Source organism: Pempheris klunzingeri, chromosome 6 (genome assembly GCF_042242105.1).
Source record: "Pempheris klunzingeri isolate RE-2024b chromosome 6, fPemKlu1.hap1, whole genome shotgun sequence".
NCBI lineage: Eukaryota > Metazoa > Chordata > Actinopteri > Acropomatiformes > Pempheridae > Pempheris > Pempheris klunzingeri.
In genome coordinates this window covers 3,843,921-3,859,151 of record NC_092017.1, presented here as the reverse complement: position 1 = coordinate 3,859,151, position 15,231 = coordinate 3,843,921, and the positions used below count along the sequence as shown (strand labels likewise).

Here is a 15,231-nt window from a genome sequence, read left to right as displayed (position 1 = left end):
CTCTACATGCTTTTCTAGATATTCATTTACAATGCTGAGGAAATGAGGCCATTTTTTAATCACTGGTCACGTGTTGGTTTGTGTTTGAAAATACTATTTACTTTGTGCCTTACTTATTTTGGCATCAAGATATTTATCATTGATTATATCGTTTTCTCAGATTTGGTCATTGTTCCAGTTCCTGCTGCTGCTGCTATTTCATTGTGTGATTGAGAGTTAAGATCTCTGCTGCCTCTGCGATGTGTGTGCTGGCAGTTAGTGGCCAAAATGTTCCATTACTGTCTGTCTGATTCTCGTGGATCTATGAGCTTAGAACAAATAATCGAGTGGGGACCGCATCCATCCAACACTTAACTTCCAAAACAATCAGGCCCACTGAGCAGTGATTGGTCAGCTGTGTGGAGTGAAGCCAGGCAGGGTTTGGACTGACAGGGTCCACCTGAGGAGAGAAGGTATCGGCGTGCGCACATAATGTCAGAACGACGACACAGCACGCAGAGCTGGACACCCGGGAGGCCAAGGGGGATAACCCTTCCGGTGCCACCCCTCAGAGCTACATGGCACTGTTAACTGCTGATAATCCTAATCCTACAAACCTCCCCAAAAACAGAATGCAGCTGCTATGAAGGAGAGGTCCAGGCTTCATGTGATGAAAATCCTTCGCATCGATCCTAAACGATGCCGTCTGACATGAAATCATTTGCTGGCTTCTTGCTAGTCAACATGACCATAAACAACACAGGATTCAAACATTTTTAGCAAAATGAGCTTTACTAATGTATGAGGAAGGACATGCAGTCATCTCATGTCAGAGCTCAGAGACACACATGGCGTACAGGGTAGCACTCACTGGAACCCTTTAACAGCACCTGCTGCTCACTCACACCATCCACACTAAGTCAGTCCTCACTTTAAACTGAAAGACCTTTAACACTGTTACCTCTAACCCTGTGACAATGTTGAATGTGGAACCACACCTGGCTTTTGAACTAAACTGGACTTTCCAAGGATTAACCATGTTTATTTCATCTCCACCTTGCTATGAGTGCTGAGCTCCCACATGACCGCACTGCTTCCTGTTCACTACAGGAGTCCGTCTGTGTCCCTCCCTCGCTGGTCTGCAGGGGGCGGCCGACCGGAGGGGGATGACCCCTACTTTTATGAATCAACATCTGAATGAGAATCTAGTGACAGCTGTGATTATCGATCTGACCAAACACAGTCCTGACAAATATTACAGAGCTACTTTAGCTTTTTAACTTCTTTATTTTGTCCTGAACATTTAATGTTAAAGATAACAAAGATTTGAAGCCAAGTGTTCAGGAGCTGTAATGACAACAGTGGCATTCTGGGAGTTGTAGGACCCAGTATTTGGAGCCTGACCCATGCTAGACTAGGGGTCAGAACGTTTCCCATATGAACACAACAACACGCAGTCTTGAATTAGGAGTTGAGCACCGTGTTCCTGCCTCCTCTACCTCCGTCCTCCCAGCAGCTGCAGGACTAGCTCCTCGTCCTCAGCCAGAGACAGGCCGGTGTCCAGGGCTGTGTGCTCGTCATCCTGCTGCCTCGCTCTCTTCCTCGCCCCCGCTGTGAACTCCTTCTCATCCTCATCAATGCTTTCACTGCTGTGCTGGCGTTTCGCTGAGCATATCTGACCCTCCTCCTGCCGCTCCTCCTCAGAGTGCAGTTCATCAGGGTCTGGCAGTGTGCTGGGGTCAAACTCGTCTTCGCTGTGATTGGCCAGGTAGGCCACCACCTCATCCTCCTCGTCCTCGTCTGACCTGTGTGTGTGCTGCTTGCTGGCCTCCCTCCTGGCTGCCTTCGCCTTCAGCCTCTGCTCTCTGTGTTTGGCTTTCACTTTGCGGCTGTACTCCTGCTTGTCAAACTCCTGGTCCTCACGTCTCAGCCTCTCCCTGGCCTTCTCCACGTTGATGCCTGAAACCTCCTCCTCCTCCTCCTCAGTCACTGCCCGTTGGACTGGTGGCCACTGCTGCACAGCCTGTCCTTCTTCATTAAAAGTGACCTTGGTGTTGAGTTTGAAGTTTTTCTTGAGGGCCTTTTTAGCGTCTTTGAACTTTGTCTCTTTATCCATTTTCTTTTTGGAGTCGTTGGTGGGTTCCTCTGAACTGTCCTGGTCCTCCGTCAGATTGAAGACATCTTTTCTTTTAACTGTCAGCAGGTCCAAATCTCTTTGATCATCGTCATCCTCGCTGTCCTCGTCGTCATCTGCACACACAAGTAGTGTCTTGGACACATCTACCTCTTGTTCATCATCATCAGCAGCAGAATCTTCTGACTGGGAGCTCTGGACCTTCCCTCTCAGCTGGGCCTTAAAGCTCCTCAGCTCTTCCTCTTCCTCACACCACTCCTCCTCCCCTCTCTGGCCTTCTTTCTCTGCTCTCTGTGTCCGAGCTTTATTTAAGAAACGCACCCTCGGAGCCACGGCAAGGCCCAGAGAAAGTGCATACTCCTCGATCTGCAGTTTGAAGACATCAAACACCTCTTTGTTCTTCATCAGGTAGACGGAGCGCAGGTAGGACACAAAGCACCTCTGAGCTCGGTCCTTCTGCTCCTTCTCCTGGGCCAGGAAGGCCTCCAGCTTCTGCTGCACATTCTGCAGTTTGTCTGCATTCACCTGGAATCAATCAGACAATGAAATTAATCACAGATGTTGTCTCACACTTCAACCTGCTTCTGACCAACAGTAGTGCTGTGGAGTAATATTTTCATGAGGGGCTTCTTATTCCATTAATATCTCAGGCTCTATTTTTTTCCACACAAAACTGTCAACCCATTCCTTTAAGACACCATTCTTCTCTTTTGTACCAAACTCCACTCGACTGAAGCGACTGAAAGGTGCTCATCTGTCAGCTCTGTGGGCTTTTTAAAATCTGAAATACATTTGAATAAAACTGGTCTAAGATGTTGTGTGCATGATGAATGGCTACACTTCTGTCTACAACAGTACTGGTAACTAAGTCACATCGAAATTGAGAGGAGGGGAGGTTTCTTTGATGCGTGTGAGAGAATCTAAAGATGGTGATAATGGCAGTTCAACTGTAGAAATAAAACAAGTTTTTTTTGTTGTAACGTGATCACTGTAGAGATGGAGTGCTGGCCACATGATTAAATCATTAGCATATGTTCTCAGACTCACTGGGTCTGGTTTTATGAGGGCTGTCTGCTTGTTCCTCCTCTTGGTGTGTGTGTGATGTAATGCACCCTGAGGGTTCAGTGTTTCACAGCAGGACTCTGTGCTGCCTGCCTGCTGTGACACTGGATGTCTTTGGTTTCATATGTGACTGGACATCAGAGTCCGGTACAAGTTGTGCTGTACTGGAGGCTTGCCATTGCTTCCTACGTGCACTGTGATGCTGGCTCACCTGGATCTTATTGATGGGAACCTTTTTATCCTGCAGCTGGCCGACCATGCCCTTCTCCTCCGAGGGGAGCAGCAGCAGGAGGGCCTCTCCCCCCTCCTTGTACCTGGCAGTCCGGCCCACCCTGTGGATGTAGGTGTCCGCGTCCTCCGGACAGTCAAACTGCAGCACCCAGTTGACGGCGGGGAAGTCCAGGCCTCTGGCAGCGATGTCAGTGGCAAAGAGCACGGCGTTCTGCTTCCTGACAAAGTCATTGTAGACCTCCACTCTCTTCATCTGCTGCTGCTTGCCGTGCAGAGCCAGGACTGGCATTCCGGGCCTGAGGCGGCAGAGGACCCGGAACAGGTATTGCACCTCTTTGCAGCTGGCAAAGAAGACAATGATCTTCTTCTTCAGGTGGCTCCTGATGAACGAGTAGAGCATGTTGACCTTCTGGTGGAGCTCACACACCACGTAGCTCTGCTCCAGCGTGGCCGGCGTGCTGAACTTGGCCTTCTCATGAACCCACACGTACTCTGGGTCTTTGAGGCTGAGCCGTGCCAGGTCTTTCACCGACTTGGTCTGCGTGGCAGAGAACAGCAGCGTCTGCCGCGACTGAGGAAGGTTCTCCACGATGGCGTTGAGTGTGTCGGCGAAGCCCATGTCCAGGATGCGGTCGGCTTCGTCCAGGACCAGCATCTGAAGGTTAGAGGCATGGAAGGCGGCCGTCTCGTCCATGTGCTGGAGCAGCCGGCCTGGGGTGCAGATGACGATGTTGGTGCGGTGGATCTTTTCTGATTCGCTCTTCAGGTCCTTCCCACCGATTATGAGCCCCGCGGAGAACTCGTGGTTCTTGCCCACCTTGCGGAGGACTTCGAAGGTCTGGTAGGCGAGCTCTCTGGTGGGTGATATGATGAGAGCACCAAGGCCATCCATGGAGCTCCACTGCTGGCGGTACAGACACTCCAGCACCGGGATAAGGAAGGCTAAAGTCTTCCCGGAGCCGGTCTTAGCGGCGCCGAGGACATCTTTCCCTTTCAGGGCGAAGCCGACCGTCTGCCTCTGGATCTCTGTGGGCTGTCTGTACTGAGCCTCCTGCAAACCCAGCAAGGTTTTCTTTGAGATGGGGAAGTCTGAGAACTTGACCGCCTGCTTGGTGTTGATGTCGCCGTACCTGCGGACCAGCCTGTCGATGTCTTCCCGTTCGACCTGCCACTCCGGCTTCCTGCTCTGCGCTCTCTCTCGCTTCACTCGGACTTTCGTCTTGTTGTATTTTTTCTTCCATTTCTCGAAGTTTTTCACGGGGTCGACGCCGTCTATCGTCTTCACGGGCTTCCGTTTCTTCTCTTTCTTCTCCATGCCTGAAGTAATGACAGTGAGGCTCTGACTTCTGCCAACAGCGTGGGGAAGACGGCGACTCCTCGGCGCATGTAGCGTGACGTCATCAACACACGACAGCCCGCTGCGTTCTGGACGACTCGGAAAGCCAAACTTCCTACTAGAAAAAGTGCAGCAAAAGAGATCAGCTGCAGCGGCCAGTTACTTAGAAATCAATCAAGCAATCAATCTTTATTTATATTTATGTTATCTCAAGACACTTTCAATAAAGAGCAGCTCAGACCAAACTCTTTAATTAAGAGACCCAACGATTCAGGAATTCAACATTCAGTAACAGTAGCTATAGTGCTGACAATAGTTCATATATGAATAATAATAACAGGACTAATATCAGTAAAGTGTCGGTGGGTGACGATCCGCAGCAGTGATTCATGAAGCCAGAGAACCACAGCAGCAGGACCAGGACCAGGATCCATAGGAACCTGAGAACCACAGGAGAACCAGGACCAGGATCCACAGGAACCAGAGAACCACAGCAGGAGAACCAGGACCAGGATCCACAGAAACCTGAGAACCACAGGAGAACCAGGACCAGGATCCACAGGAACCAGAGAACCACAGCAGGAGAACCAGGACCAGGATCCACAGGAACCTGAGAGATGAGAAAAGCACAGAAAGGCTCCGGGGAAGATAGCAAGTTAGTAACAGACATTACAGAGACATGAAGCTTCAGGATGGAGAGGAAGAGGAGGAGAGAGGAGCCCAGTGCATCATGGGAGTCCCCTGGCAGTCTGAGCCTATAGCAGCATAACTAGAGGCTGGTCCAAGGCCTGATCCAGCCCTAAACTATAGGCTTTATCACTAAGGAAGGTTTTTAGTCTACTCTTAAATGTAGAGAGGGTGTCTGCCCCCCCAACCCAAACTGGAAGGAGGTTCCACAGGAGAGGAGCCTGATAGCTGAAAGCTCTGGCTCCATCACTACTTTAGAGGACTTTAGGAACCACCAGTAGGCCTGCATTCTGGGAGCACAGTGCTCTAGTGGGGTAGTACGGTACTATGAGTTCTTTAAGATATGATGGAGCCTGACCATTAAGAACCTTGTAGGTGAGGAGAAGGATTTTAAACTCTATTCTAGATTTTACTGGAAGCCAGTGAAGAGAAGCCAGTACAGGAGAAATATGGTCTCTTCTCTTAGTTCTCATCAGAACACGAGCAGCAGTGTTCTGCACCAGCTGGAGAGTCTTTAACGACTTACTTTTATTTAGCAAAATTATGTAGATGGAAAAAGGCAGTTCTAGAAATCTGTTTAATGTGGGAGTTAAAGGACAAATCTTGATCAAATAAGACTCCCAGATTCCTCACAGTGGAGCTGGAGGCCAGAGGAATGCCATCCAGAGCAGTTATGTTGGTAGAAAAGGTGTCTCTGAGGTGTTTGGGGCCGAGCAGAATAACTTCAGTTTTATCTGAGTTTAGCAGCAGTATTTTTATATTGATCAGTATAGTTTAATACTAACTACTCTGGTTTTACCTGTTCAACAATTCTGGTTCCCTCAGTCCTCTGTAGACAGACAGACAGACAGACAGACAGATTATTGAATATCTGTTCATTATTAACATCTCACCATTTCATGAATTCACAGAGACAGAGAGGAAGTAAAGTTAACTGAGTAACAAACTGAACTAAATGAGATAACTGAAGGTCTCTGACTTTGACTGGACATGTGTGAGGCAACAGGAGAAAGACTGTGCTCTCGTTCTGCTGACTTTGTATTTCATGGGTTGGTTTCCTACTCCGCTAACAAACATATGCCGTCTGCATATGGTCACTAAAGTGGGGCCAAACTGTAACACAGACTGTCAGTGGTCGTGTGTATAATGTGAATTCATGGGTATTAAATGTTCATCTGCAAACTTCTGTAGTGGCCCCGGTACCATTTGTTCTTTAAGAGCACTGACGTAGCATCACATGACCTTTGAGTCCGACCCTGTTAGAAATGATGCAGCCACAAGAACTAAACTTGGTGAGAACCACATTTTTCATCAGCATCACACCTTCTGCCCTCTCCTCTGCCTCTTTTTTTCGATGGTCAACCTTGAGTGAGGAAACATTTTGTTCATTTTGAAAGATACTCATTGAATGCTTTAGGTGTCAAAGTAATGAATCCCCAGTAATGAGCACAGTGACTTCTGCTGGCTATCTGTGTGAAGAGGTTTGAAAGAGTGAGCTCTTTGTTACAACAGTGTCTGTGTGGGTTTCCGATTGTCAGACATGTGGGTGGTAAACCTTACTTACTTTGTTTATCTGGAAGGAACAGTAGTATATGTGCTGTGTGTAGCAAAATACTACTTCATTTAAATAGGTATTGTTTGAAATAATTCTAGAGATGACAACAAGTTAGGAAGAATATGGTTTATTTGAAAACAGTGAACACAATTTCACTTCTTCCAGTTAACTGCTTAGTTACTGCAGACCATCAAAAAACACTAGGATGAGTCCCACAGGGAAGCACCAAAGTCCCTACTGGTTGTGAACGCAGCACGGTGACGTAGTGGTTCGGGCTGACGGCGCTCAGAGAACACGTGACCAATAGACGACACAGGTGATAAACACGTACAGGGGGGGCCTCGGTGAGCAGAGCGAAGTGCCCGCTGTTGACCTGAGCTCCCAACAGCCCCGCGGGCCCTATGCTGCACTCGGCATGGCAGAGAGACAGGACACCGAGGTAACCACCGCGCCGGTCCGCGGCAGCCGCGGGCAGCGCCCCCGGCTTCCTCTGGTTGGAAGAACAGCGCACATTCTGCTTTCGGTTGGTCCAAACGGTCTCAGCTCCACACAGTCATGTTGGAGGTGGAGCAGCAGTAGGACCAGAGCCCCCCCAGTAGAGCTGTGTAGACGTCTGCGCTGCTGGTCCGGGTTAGCTCTGCGTTAGCTCAGCAGCTAGCTGGAGCAGCGGCGGACGGTAAACACGGGCCACCAGGAGTCTGTCTGTTCGTGGCCCGACCAGCGCAGGGGGGCAGGGGTGGCAGGGGGCTGACCCAGCAGTGCCTGTGAACAGTTTACTAGAGCTGTGAAGGGACGCGGTGCTGCCTGTGTTTGTACTGAAGTGTGCGCACAGGTGGCACGAGCGCTGAGTGTGAGGAGTGAGATGTTGAAATGACACAGTGATGCCAGCTTCCACATGGGCTAACGGAGCTACCAGGAAGTCTGTGAGGGGGGGGGGCATAACATTCATTAAACATCTTAAATTTTAGTTCTTTGATTTAGTTTGGCAAGCTAAGAGATTGGAAGTGGAGTTTGGTCCTAAAAACATACTAGATCTAGTGGAGCTTACTGAGCCCAGCAGCTAGGTCAGATCAGGGAGCAAACCCATGTACTAACCTCATGTGCTGTGTCTTTGTCATCATGAGGTGGAGGAGGCTGACCAGATCTACCTGCTCATGAAGGAGGAGTATCGGATCTCCAGGAATGTGCGTCTGGCCTGGTTCCTCGGTAAACTTAACCAGGCCATCTGGCCGGCCTCAAAGCCTGAACTGGTGAGTGGATCCTGCCCTGCAGACGGCCCAGCAGCACCGACATCACCGTTTGAACTGTTTGAAGGGCTATAGTTTGTCACTGTAGACGTATCCCCCTCCCCACGGACACATCCACACTCCTGCTGGCACGTCTCACTGCTTATTATGGTATGGTGCTGCAGCTTGTCACCTGTCCTCCACTGTCATGTGGAGAGTGTGTGTGGATACAGGCAGTAATCCACGGCTGCTCTGCTGCTGTGTGACATGTAACATGCCTGTAATATGTCTCTTGTGTTCAGAGACCTAAACACATGACATGTTGTGCTTAATGTTTAAACTGATACACGGCTAATGTGTAGCTTCAGCTTTCTGCCAGCTGAAGGGTTCATCACGTCTGTGACAGCTGATGTGGAGTAGTCCTCTTCCACTATCATTTTATTGTGTAATGTACAAGTTTTATATGAAGAACACTGTCAGAGGACTGTGATGCCGTACGCCAGCAGGGATCAGCCTATGCTGCTGGCATACACACATCCTGCAGGTTTTCTGTGCACAGTGCACTGGTTAGGTTTAGGCATGGGGAGTGGCATGGTTAGGGTAAGAATATCAGGGCCAGTCCAGTCAGAGGCAGGGTAGGAGTGGGATAAAAACATTGTGCACAGGCCCCTCCACAAGGGGGTGGTAGTGATGGTGTGATGTCACTGTGGTTGTGCAGACACTCGTGACCCACGCGAGCATAAATCAGGCCTAATACCTGTGGTGTGACAGTAGAGTAAAGAGTTTTGTCAGGCTGGCCTGTTTGCCACATTCAATTCAACAATAAAAAGCAAAACACGTTTTATAGTTTATAATGAATTCTCTCCATAGGGGCACCATGTGGAGTCCTCAAGTTCAGTGTAGGTGCTTCAGTATTTCTATGAGCCATGTATTCAGAGATAATATTAAGGTCATCAAGACTGAGTGGAAAGACTCCTTTCAAAGGAATGATCAGCTGGAGGCTGAAACATGTTCCTGAAGCCCACAGATGCTGTGAATGATAAATGATTCATGTCTCACTTCATTTCCAGCTGAACTCCGAGAACGAACTGGACTTGCTCAGCATCTTACCTAAAGGATGGCAGCCAGATTTGCCCCCCACCATGTACCCCTACATGTTGATGCCGTCCACTCGGGCCACCTTCCTGGCCCGGAGGTACCGCTTCATCATCGAGCTGGACCTGAGCCCCTCCACAGGGATTGTGGTAAGATGCCAGCAGTGTGTTGAATGGAGCCTGTTGTGGTTAGACAACAAATCTATTCAGCAGTTTTTTGTCTGATTTTCATTTGATAAATACATGATGCACAGACTGTGGCATGTTGGACAGACAGACAGACACTACTGATCAGCAACTCTTCAGTCCTTAAATGAGCCCCAGAGACCCACTCCAGACCCAGGAGCTGAGACCAGAGCAGAGAACAGAGTCCTCTCTGTTCAGTGCCCCACCCCCCCAGACCCTCTGTGAGCAGTCTGACAACAGCACTGCTGTCCAAACACCCACCAGAGTCCACAGTCTGTGGACATGTACAGAAGCCTGTTGGGGAAATGTAGGTCGTTTTCACACCAGAGCTGTTTGGTCCGCTTTAACCGGACCAGAGTTCATTTCCTCAGATAGTCCTGAGGGCACTGACACTGAGGGCACTGACGGAGTACTGACACTGAGGGCACTGACACTGAGGACACTGAGGTCACTGACACTGAGGACACTGACGGAGTACTGACACGGAGGGCCTGACAGAGGACTGACACTGAGGGCACTGACAGAGTACTGACGGAGTACTGACACTGAGGGCACTGACGGAGTACTGACACTGAGGGCACTGACGGAGTGCAAACACTGAGGGCACTGACAGAGTACTGACGGAGTACTGACACTGAGGTCACTGACACTGAGGGCACTGACACTGAGGGCACTGACGGAGTACTGACACTGAGGGCCTGACAGAGGAGTGACACTGAGGGCAGAGTACTCAGTGACAGAGTACTGATGGAACACAAACACTGAGGGCACTGACACTGACAGAGTACTGACACTGAGGGCCTGACAGAGGACTGACACTGAGGGCCTGACAGAGGACTGACACTGAGGGCACTGACAGAGTACTGACGGAGTACAAACACTGAGGGCACTGACACTGAGGGCACTGACAGAGTACTGATGGAGTACAAACACTGAGGGCACTGACACTGAGGGCACTGACGGAGTACTAACACTGAGGGCCTGACAGAGGACTGACACTGAGGTCACTGACAGAGTACTGATGGAGTACAAACACGGAGGTCACTGACTGAGTACTGACACTGAGGGCACTGACACTGAGGGCACTGACGGAGTACTGACACTGAGGGCACTGACGGAGTACTGACACTGAGGGCCTGACAGAGGACTGACACTGAGGGCACTGACAGAGGACTGACACTGAGGGCACTGACGGAGGACTGACACTGAGGGCACTGACGGAGTACTGACGCTGAGGGCATTGACGAAGTACAAACACTGAGGGCACTGACACTGAGGTCACTGACACTGAGGGCACTGACGGAGTACTGACACTGAGGGCCTGACAGAGGAGTGACACTGAGGGCAGAGTACTCAGTGACAGAGTACTGACGGAGTACGAACACTGAGGTCACTGACACTGAGGGCACTGACGGAGTACTGACACTGAGGGCCTGACAGAGGAGTGACACTGAGGGCCCGACAGAGGACTGACACTGAGGGCACTGACGGAGTACTAACACTGAGGGCCTGACAGAGGACTGACACTGAGGGCCTGACAGAGGACTGACACTGAGGGCACTGACAGAGTACTGATGGAGTACAAACACTGAGGTCACTGACGGAGTACTGACACTGAGGTCACTGACACTGAGGGCACTGACGGAGTACTGACATTGAGGGCCTGACAGAGGACTGACACTGAGGGCACTGACAGAGTACTGATGGAGTACTGACACTGAGGGCACTGACGGAGTACAAACACTGAGGGCACTGACAGAGTACTGATGGAGTACTGACACTGAGGGCACTGACGGAGTACTGACACTGAGGGCACTGACGGAGTACAAACACTGAGAGCACTGACAGAGTACTGACGGAGTACGAACACTGAGGTCACTGACACTGAGGGCACTGACGGAGTACTGACACTGAGGGCCTGACAGAGGAGTGACACTGAGGGCAGAGTACTCAGTGACAGAGTACTGACGAAGTACAAACACTGAGGGCACTGACACTGACGGAGTACTGACACTGAGGGCCTGACAGAGGACTGACACTGAGGGCCTGACAGAGGACTGACACTGAGGGCACTGAAAGAGGACTGATGGAGTACAAACACTGAGTGCACTGACAATGAGGGCACTGACGGAGTACTGACACTGAGGGCCTGACAGAGGACTGACACTGAGGGCACTGACAGAGTACTGATGGAGTACAAACACTGAGGTCACTGACACTGAGGACACTGACGGAGTACTGACACTGAGGGCACTGACACTGAGGGCACTGACAGAGGACTGATACTGAGGGCACTGACAGAGGACTGACAGAGGACTGACACTGAGGGCACTGACAGAGGACTGACACTGAGGGCACTGACAGAGGACTGACACTGAGGGCACTGACAGAGGACTGACGGAGTACAGACACTGAGGGCACAGACACTGAGGGCACTGACTGAGGACTGACACTGAGGGCACTGACTGAGGACTGACTGAGGGCACTGACACTGAGGGCACTGACACTGAGGGCACTGACACTGAGGGCACTGACAGAGGACTGACACTTAGGGCACTGACTGAGGACTGACTGAGTACAGACACTGAGGGCACTGACTGAGGACTGACACTGAGGGCACTGACAGAGTACTGATGGAGTACTGACACTGAGGGCACTGACGGAGTACAAACACTGAGGGCACTGACAGAGTACTGATGGAGTACTGACACTGAGGGCACTGACGGAGTACTGACACTGAGGGCACTGACGGAGTACAAACACTGAGAGCACTGACAGAGTACTGACGGAGTACGAACACTGAGGTCACTGACACTGAGGGCACTGACGGAGTACTGACACTGAGGGCCTGACAGAGGAGTGACACTGAGGGCAGAGTACTCAGTGACAGAGTACTGACGAAGTACAAACACTGAGGGCACTGACACTGACGGAGTACTGACACTGAGGGCCTGACAGAGGACTGACACTGAGGGCCTGACAGAGGACTGACACTGAGGGCACTGAAAGAGGACTGATGGAGTACAAACACTGAGTGCACTGACAATGAGGGCACTGACGGAGTACTGACACTGAGGGCCTGACAGAGGACTGACACTGAGGGCACTGACAGAGTACTGATGGAGTACAAACACTGAGGTCACTGACACTGAGGACACTGACGGAGTACTGACACTGAGGGCACTGACACTGAGGGCACTGACAGAGGACTGATACTGAGGGCACTGACAGAGGACTGACAGAGGACTGACACTGAGGGCACTGACAGAGGACTGACACTGAGGGCACTGACAGAGGACTGACACTGAGGGCACTGACAGAGGACTGACGGAGTACAGACACTGAGGGCACAGACACTGAGGGCACTGACTGAGGACTGACACTGAGGGCACTGACTGAGGACTGACTGAGGGCACTGACACTGAGGGCACTGACACTGAGGGCACTGACACTGAGGGCACTGACAGAGGACTGACACTTAGGGCACTGACTGAGGACTGACTGAGTACAGACACTGAGGGCACTGACTGAGGACTGACTGAGTACAGACACTGAGGGCACTGGCACTGACTGAGGACTGACTGAGTACAGACACTGAGGGCACTGACACTGAGGGCACTGACAGAGGACTGACACTGAGGGCACTGACACTGAGGGGCACTGACAGAGGACTGACACTGAGGGCACTTACCGTAGCACAGCCCGCCCTGCAGACTAGAGCTGACACACATTAGCATGGCTGATGTTACTAAGTATATCAGGGTGTGTGTGTATGTGGGCAGATAAGCTGTGATCTGTTTGAGCTAATTAAAGGGCTGAATGTGTTGAATTACATAGTTTGTCCACTGGAGAAACCCAGTAAGTCTGTTTTTGGAGGTGTATTTGTTGGGAACGTCTGCCCCCAAGTGGCAAACAATGAGTGGTGCAGCTGTAATAACCCAAAGGAAGGCATCTCTGCTAAGTGTGTGTTGTGTGTTCTGCAGGATGACAGCACGGGAGAAATGATCTTTGACGAGGTGTTTAACGCCTTGTCGAGGTGTCTGGCTGGTCTGGCTCAACCATTTCAAGTCCCTGGAACTGATCAACTTTTTAAGCCGAAGATCTTCATCACCATCTTGGCGTATTCGTCCATTATTGGCCTCACCTCCCACCAGGTCATTACAGCAGCTTACATACCTGTACACACTGTCCATGTACTGTTAACATGCCTGCAGCCTGTACACACTGTCCATGTACTGTTAACATGCATGCAGTCTGTACACACTGTCCATGTACTGTTAACATGCATGCAGCCTGTCACTCTAAATGAAATGTCGGTGCAAAGCAGAGTCCTGATCTGCTTCCTGGGATGCATAGAGCTGCTGTAGATGTCATTGTGGTCCTCTGACAGCCCCCTCCCTCCCCCCCACAGGTTTTGGTACAGGGCTGTCAGCTCGATAGAACGGACCTCGGTCAGTTCCTGCATCACATCTATCAGCAGCTCAGAGCGGTGGAGAGCAGCATCGCACAAGTTCTGCATCAGCAGCATGAACAGGCAAGTGCTTACTAACAGGGGTCCAGATCTCATTGAAACAAACTACCACTTTTTATCAAAATGAACGGAAACGCTTTGATATGAATCCTTCTTCCTCATACTGATATAAGGAGGAAGTGTCAGTGTCAGCCTGGCTCAGCTGAAGGAAGCAGTTCAAGCAGCCACTTCAGCTGCTCTGACTCTTTGAAGGAGGAGTGAGACCTCTCACACACTTGTATCTTAATAAGTGCAGCCATTTGGCCCCTCTAAATTGGTTGTGAAGGAATCTTGCTGATTACTTTCAGGATGCCATGAGGCAGCACTCCAGTCAGTTTCATCAGGATGTCTCCATGGCGACTTGAGTGATGAGCAGATATGTGTGAGGCCTTGCCCACTGCACCAGTCAGTATGAGCTGTTTGATGAAGTTAATGGCCCCAGAGCACATGCACCAACACTGGTGAAATTCTGTTCACCAGGTTTTGAGGTACATATTTGTGCAAAAGGCTTCAGTAGGCCTGTTCACAAACACATTTTGAAGCCGTCGACCAAAAATCGTGGTGATTGGACAAATGGTTAATGAGTTATGGCCGACTTCCTGCTCAGCACAGCCTTGTGAAGAGGTTTTGATGTCGGCCATGTTTTTTGTGTGTCTCAGTCCACAATGCTGGAGTGCAAGTTCTCACAAAAAGCCATCATGGCCGGCCTACACTGATGTTTTATTTCCTCCTGTGCCATTTTAGTGCGTGGAGCCAGTCCAAAGCTCAGGTCTCCTTAGCAACAGCGTGGATGACCAGCCCCACAGGAAGCAGGGCATTTCCATGGTGTCTGCTGACATGGGTCTGGTCAGCATGGTACGCCAGGGCATCCTGGCCCTTCAGCTGCTGCCCCCCAACTCCAGTGCAGGTAGATTTGTCCTCAGTTCCAGGGTAGAGGGTGGGGTTTTCACTTTCAATTTTCACTTTTACGTCCATATATGTAAGTATAAATGACTCCAAAATAAACAAGATGCTGTGCAGGAGAGCGAGGAAGCTAAATCCCACACAAAGACAACTTATGGCAGGTCAAACAGAATCACTTTGAAATAAAAGTTGTACGGGACAGAAAGAGGACGTGAAGAAAGAAAAGTGGGACAAAGTGACAGAAGTGGTTGTGTGAAGAATAATAAAAAAAATAGAGCTGGGAGAAGTGTACTGTGTCACTGTGGGTAGAGTTTATCATAACTGGGAG

The 15,231-nt window shown here is 50.4% G+C and overlaps 2 protein-coding genes across 2 annotated transcripts in view; one reads left to right on the top strand and one right to left on the bottom strand.

Moving 5' to 3' along the window:
• Nucleotides 1–780: 780 nt before the first annotated feature.
• On the bottom strand, nucleotides 781–4,774 carry ddx10 (DEAD (Asp-Glu-Ala-Asp) box polypeptide 10). The gene is made up of 2 exons (XM_070832855.1): nucleotides 3,387–4,774; nucleotides 781–2,638 (listed from the first exon to the last, which is right to left on the bottom strand). Exons 1-2 carry the CDS (start codon nucleotides 4,719–4,721, stop codon nucleotides 1,475–1,477), a joined length of 2,499 nt encoding a protein of 832 aa, XP_070688956.1. The 5' UTR covers nucleotides 4,722–4,774; the 3' UTR covers nucleotides 781–1,474.
• A 2,567-nt stretch (nucleotides 4,775–7,341) lies between these two features.
• szt2 (SZT2 subunit of KICSTOR complex) overlaps nucleotides 7,342–15,231 on the top strand; it is a 101,604-nt gene continuing 93,714 nt past the window's right edge. The window contains exons 1-6 of the mRNA XM_070831567.1: nucleotides 7,342–7,423; nucleotides 8,109–8,234; nucleotides 9,281–9,454; nucleotides 13,474–13,644; nucleotides 13,902–14,024; nucleotides 14,745–14,907. Coding sequence (XP_070687668.1) covers nucleotides 7,400–7,423; nucleotides 8,109–8,234; nucleotides 9,281–9,454; nucleotides 13,474–13,644; nucleotides 13,902–14,024; nucleotides 14,745–14,907 — 781 coding nt within the window. The 5' untranslated portion in view covers nucleotides 7,342–7,399. The remainder of the gene's footprint in view (nucleotides 7,424–8,108; nucleotides 8,235–9,280; nucleotides 9,455–13,473; nucleotides 13,645–13,901; nucleotides 14,025–14,744; nucleotides 14,908–15,231) is intronic.

Coding starts and splice junctions, on each gene's coding strand:
- ddx10 (XM_070832855.1), bottom strand. CDS start 4,721: ATGGAGAAGAAAGAGAAGAAACGGAAGCCCGTGAAGACGATAGACGGC. Junction 2,639..3,386: donor TTCCCATCAATAAGATCCAG/GTGAGCCAGCAT, acceptor GATTGATTCCAG/GTGAATGCAGACAAACTGCA.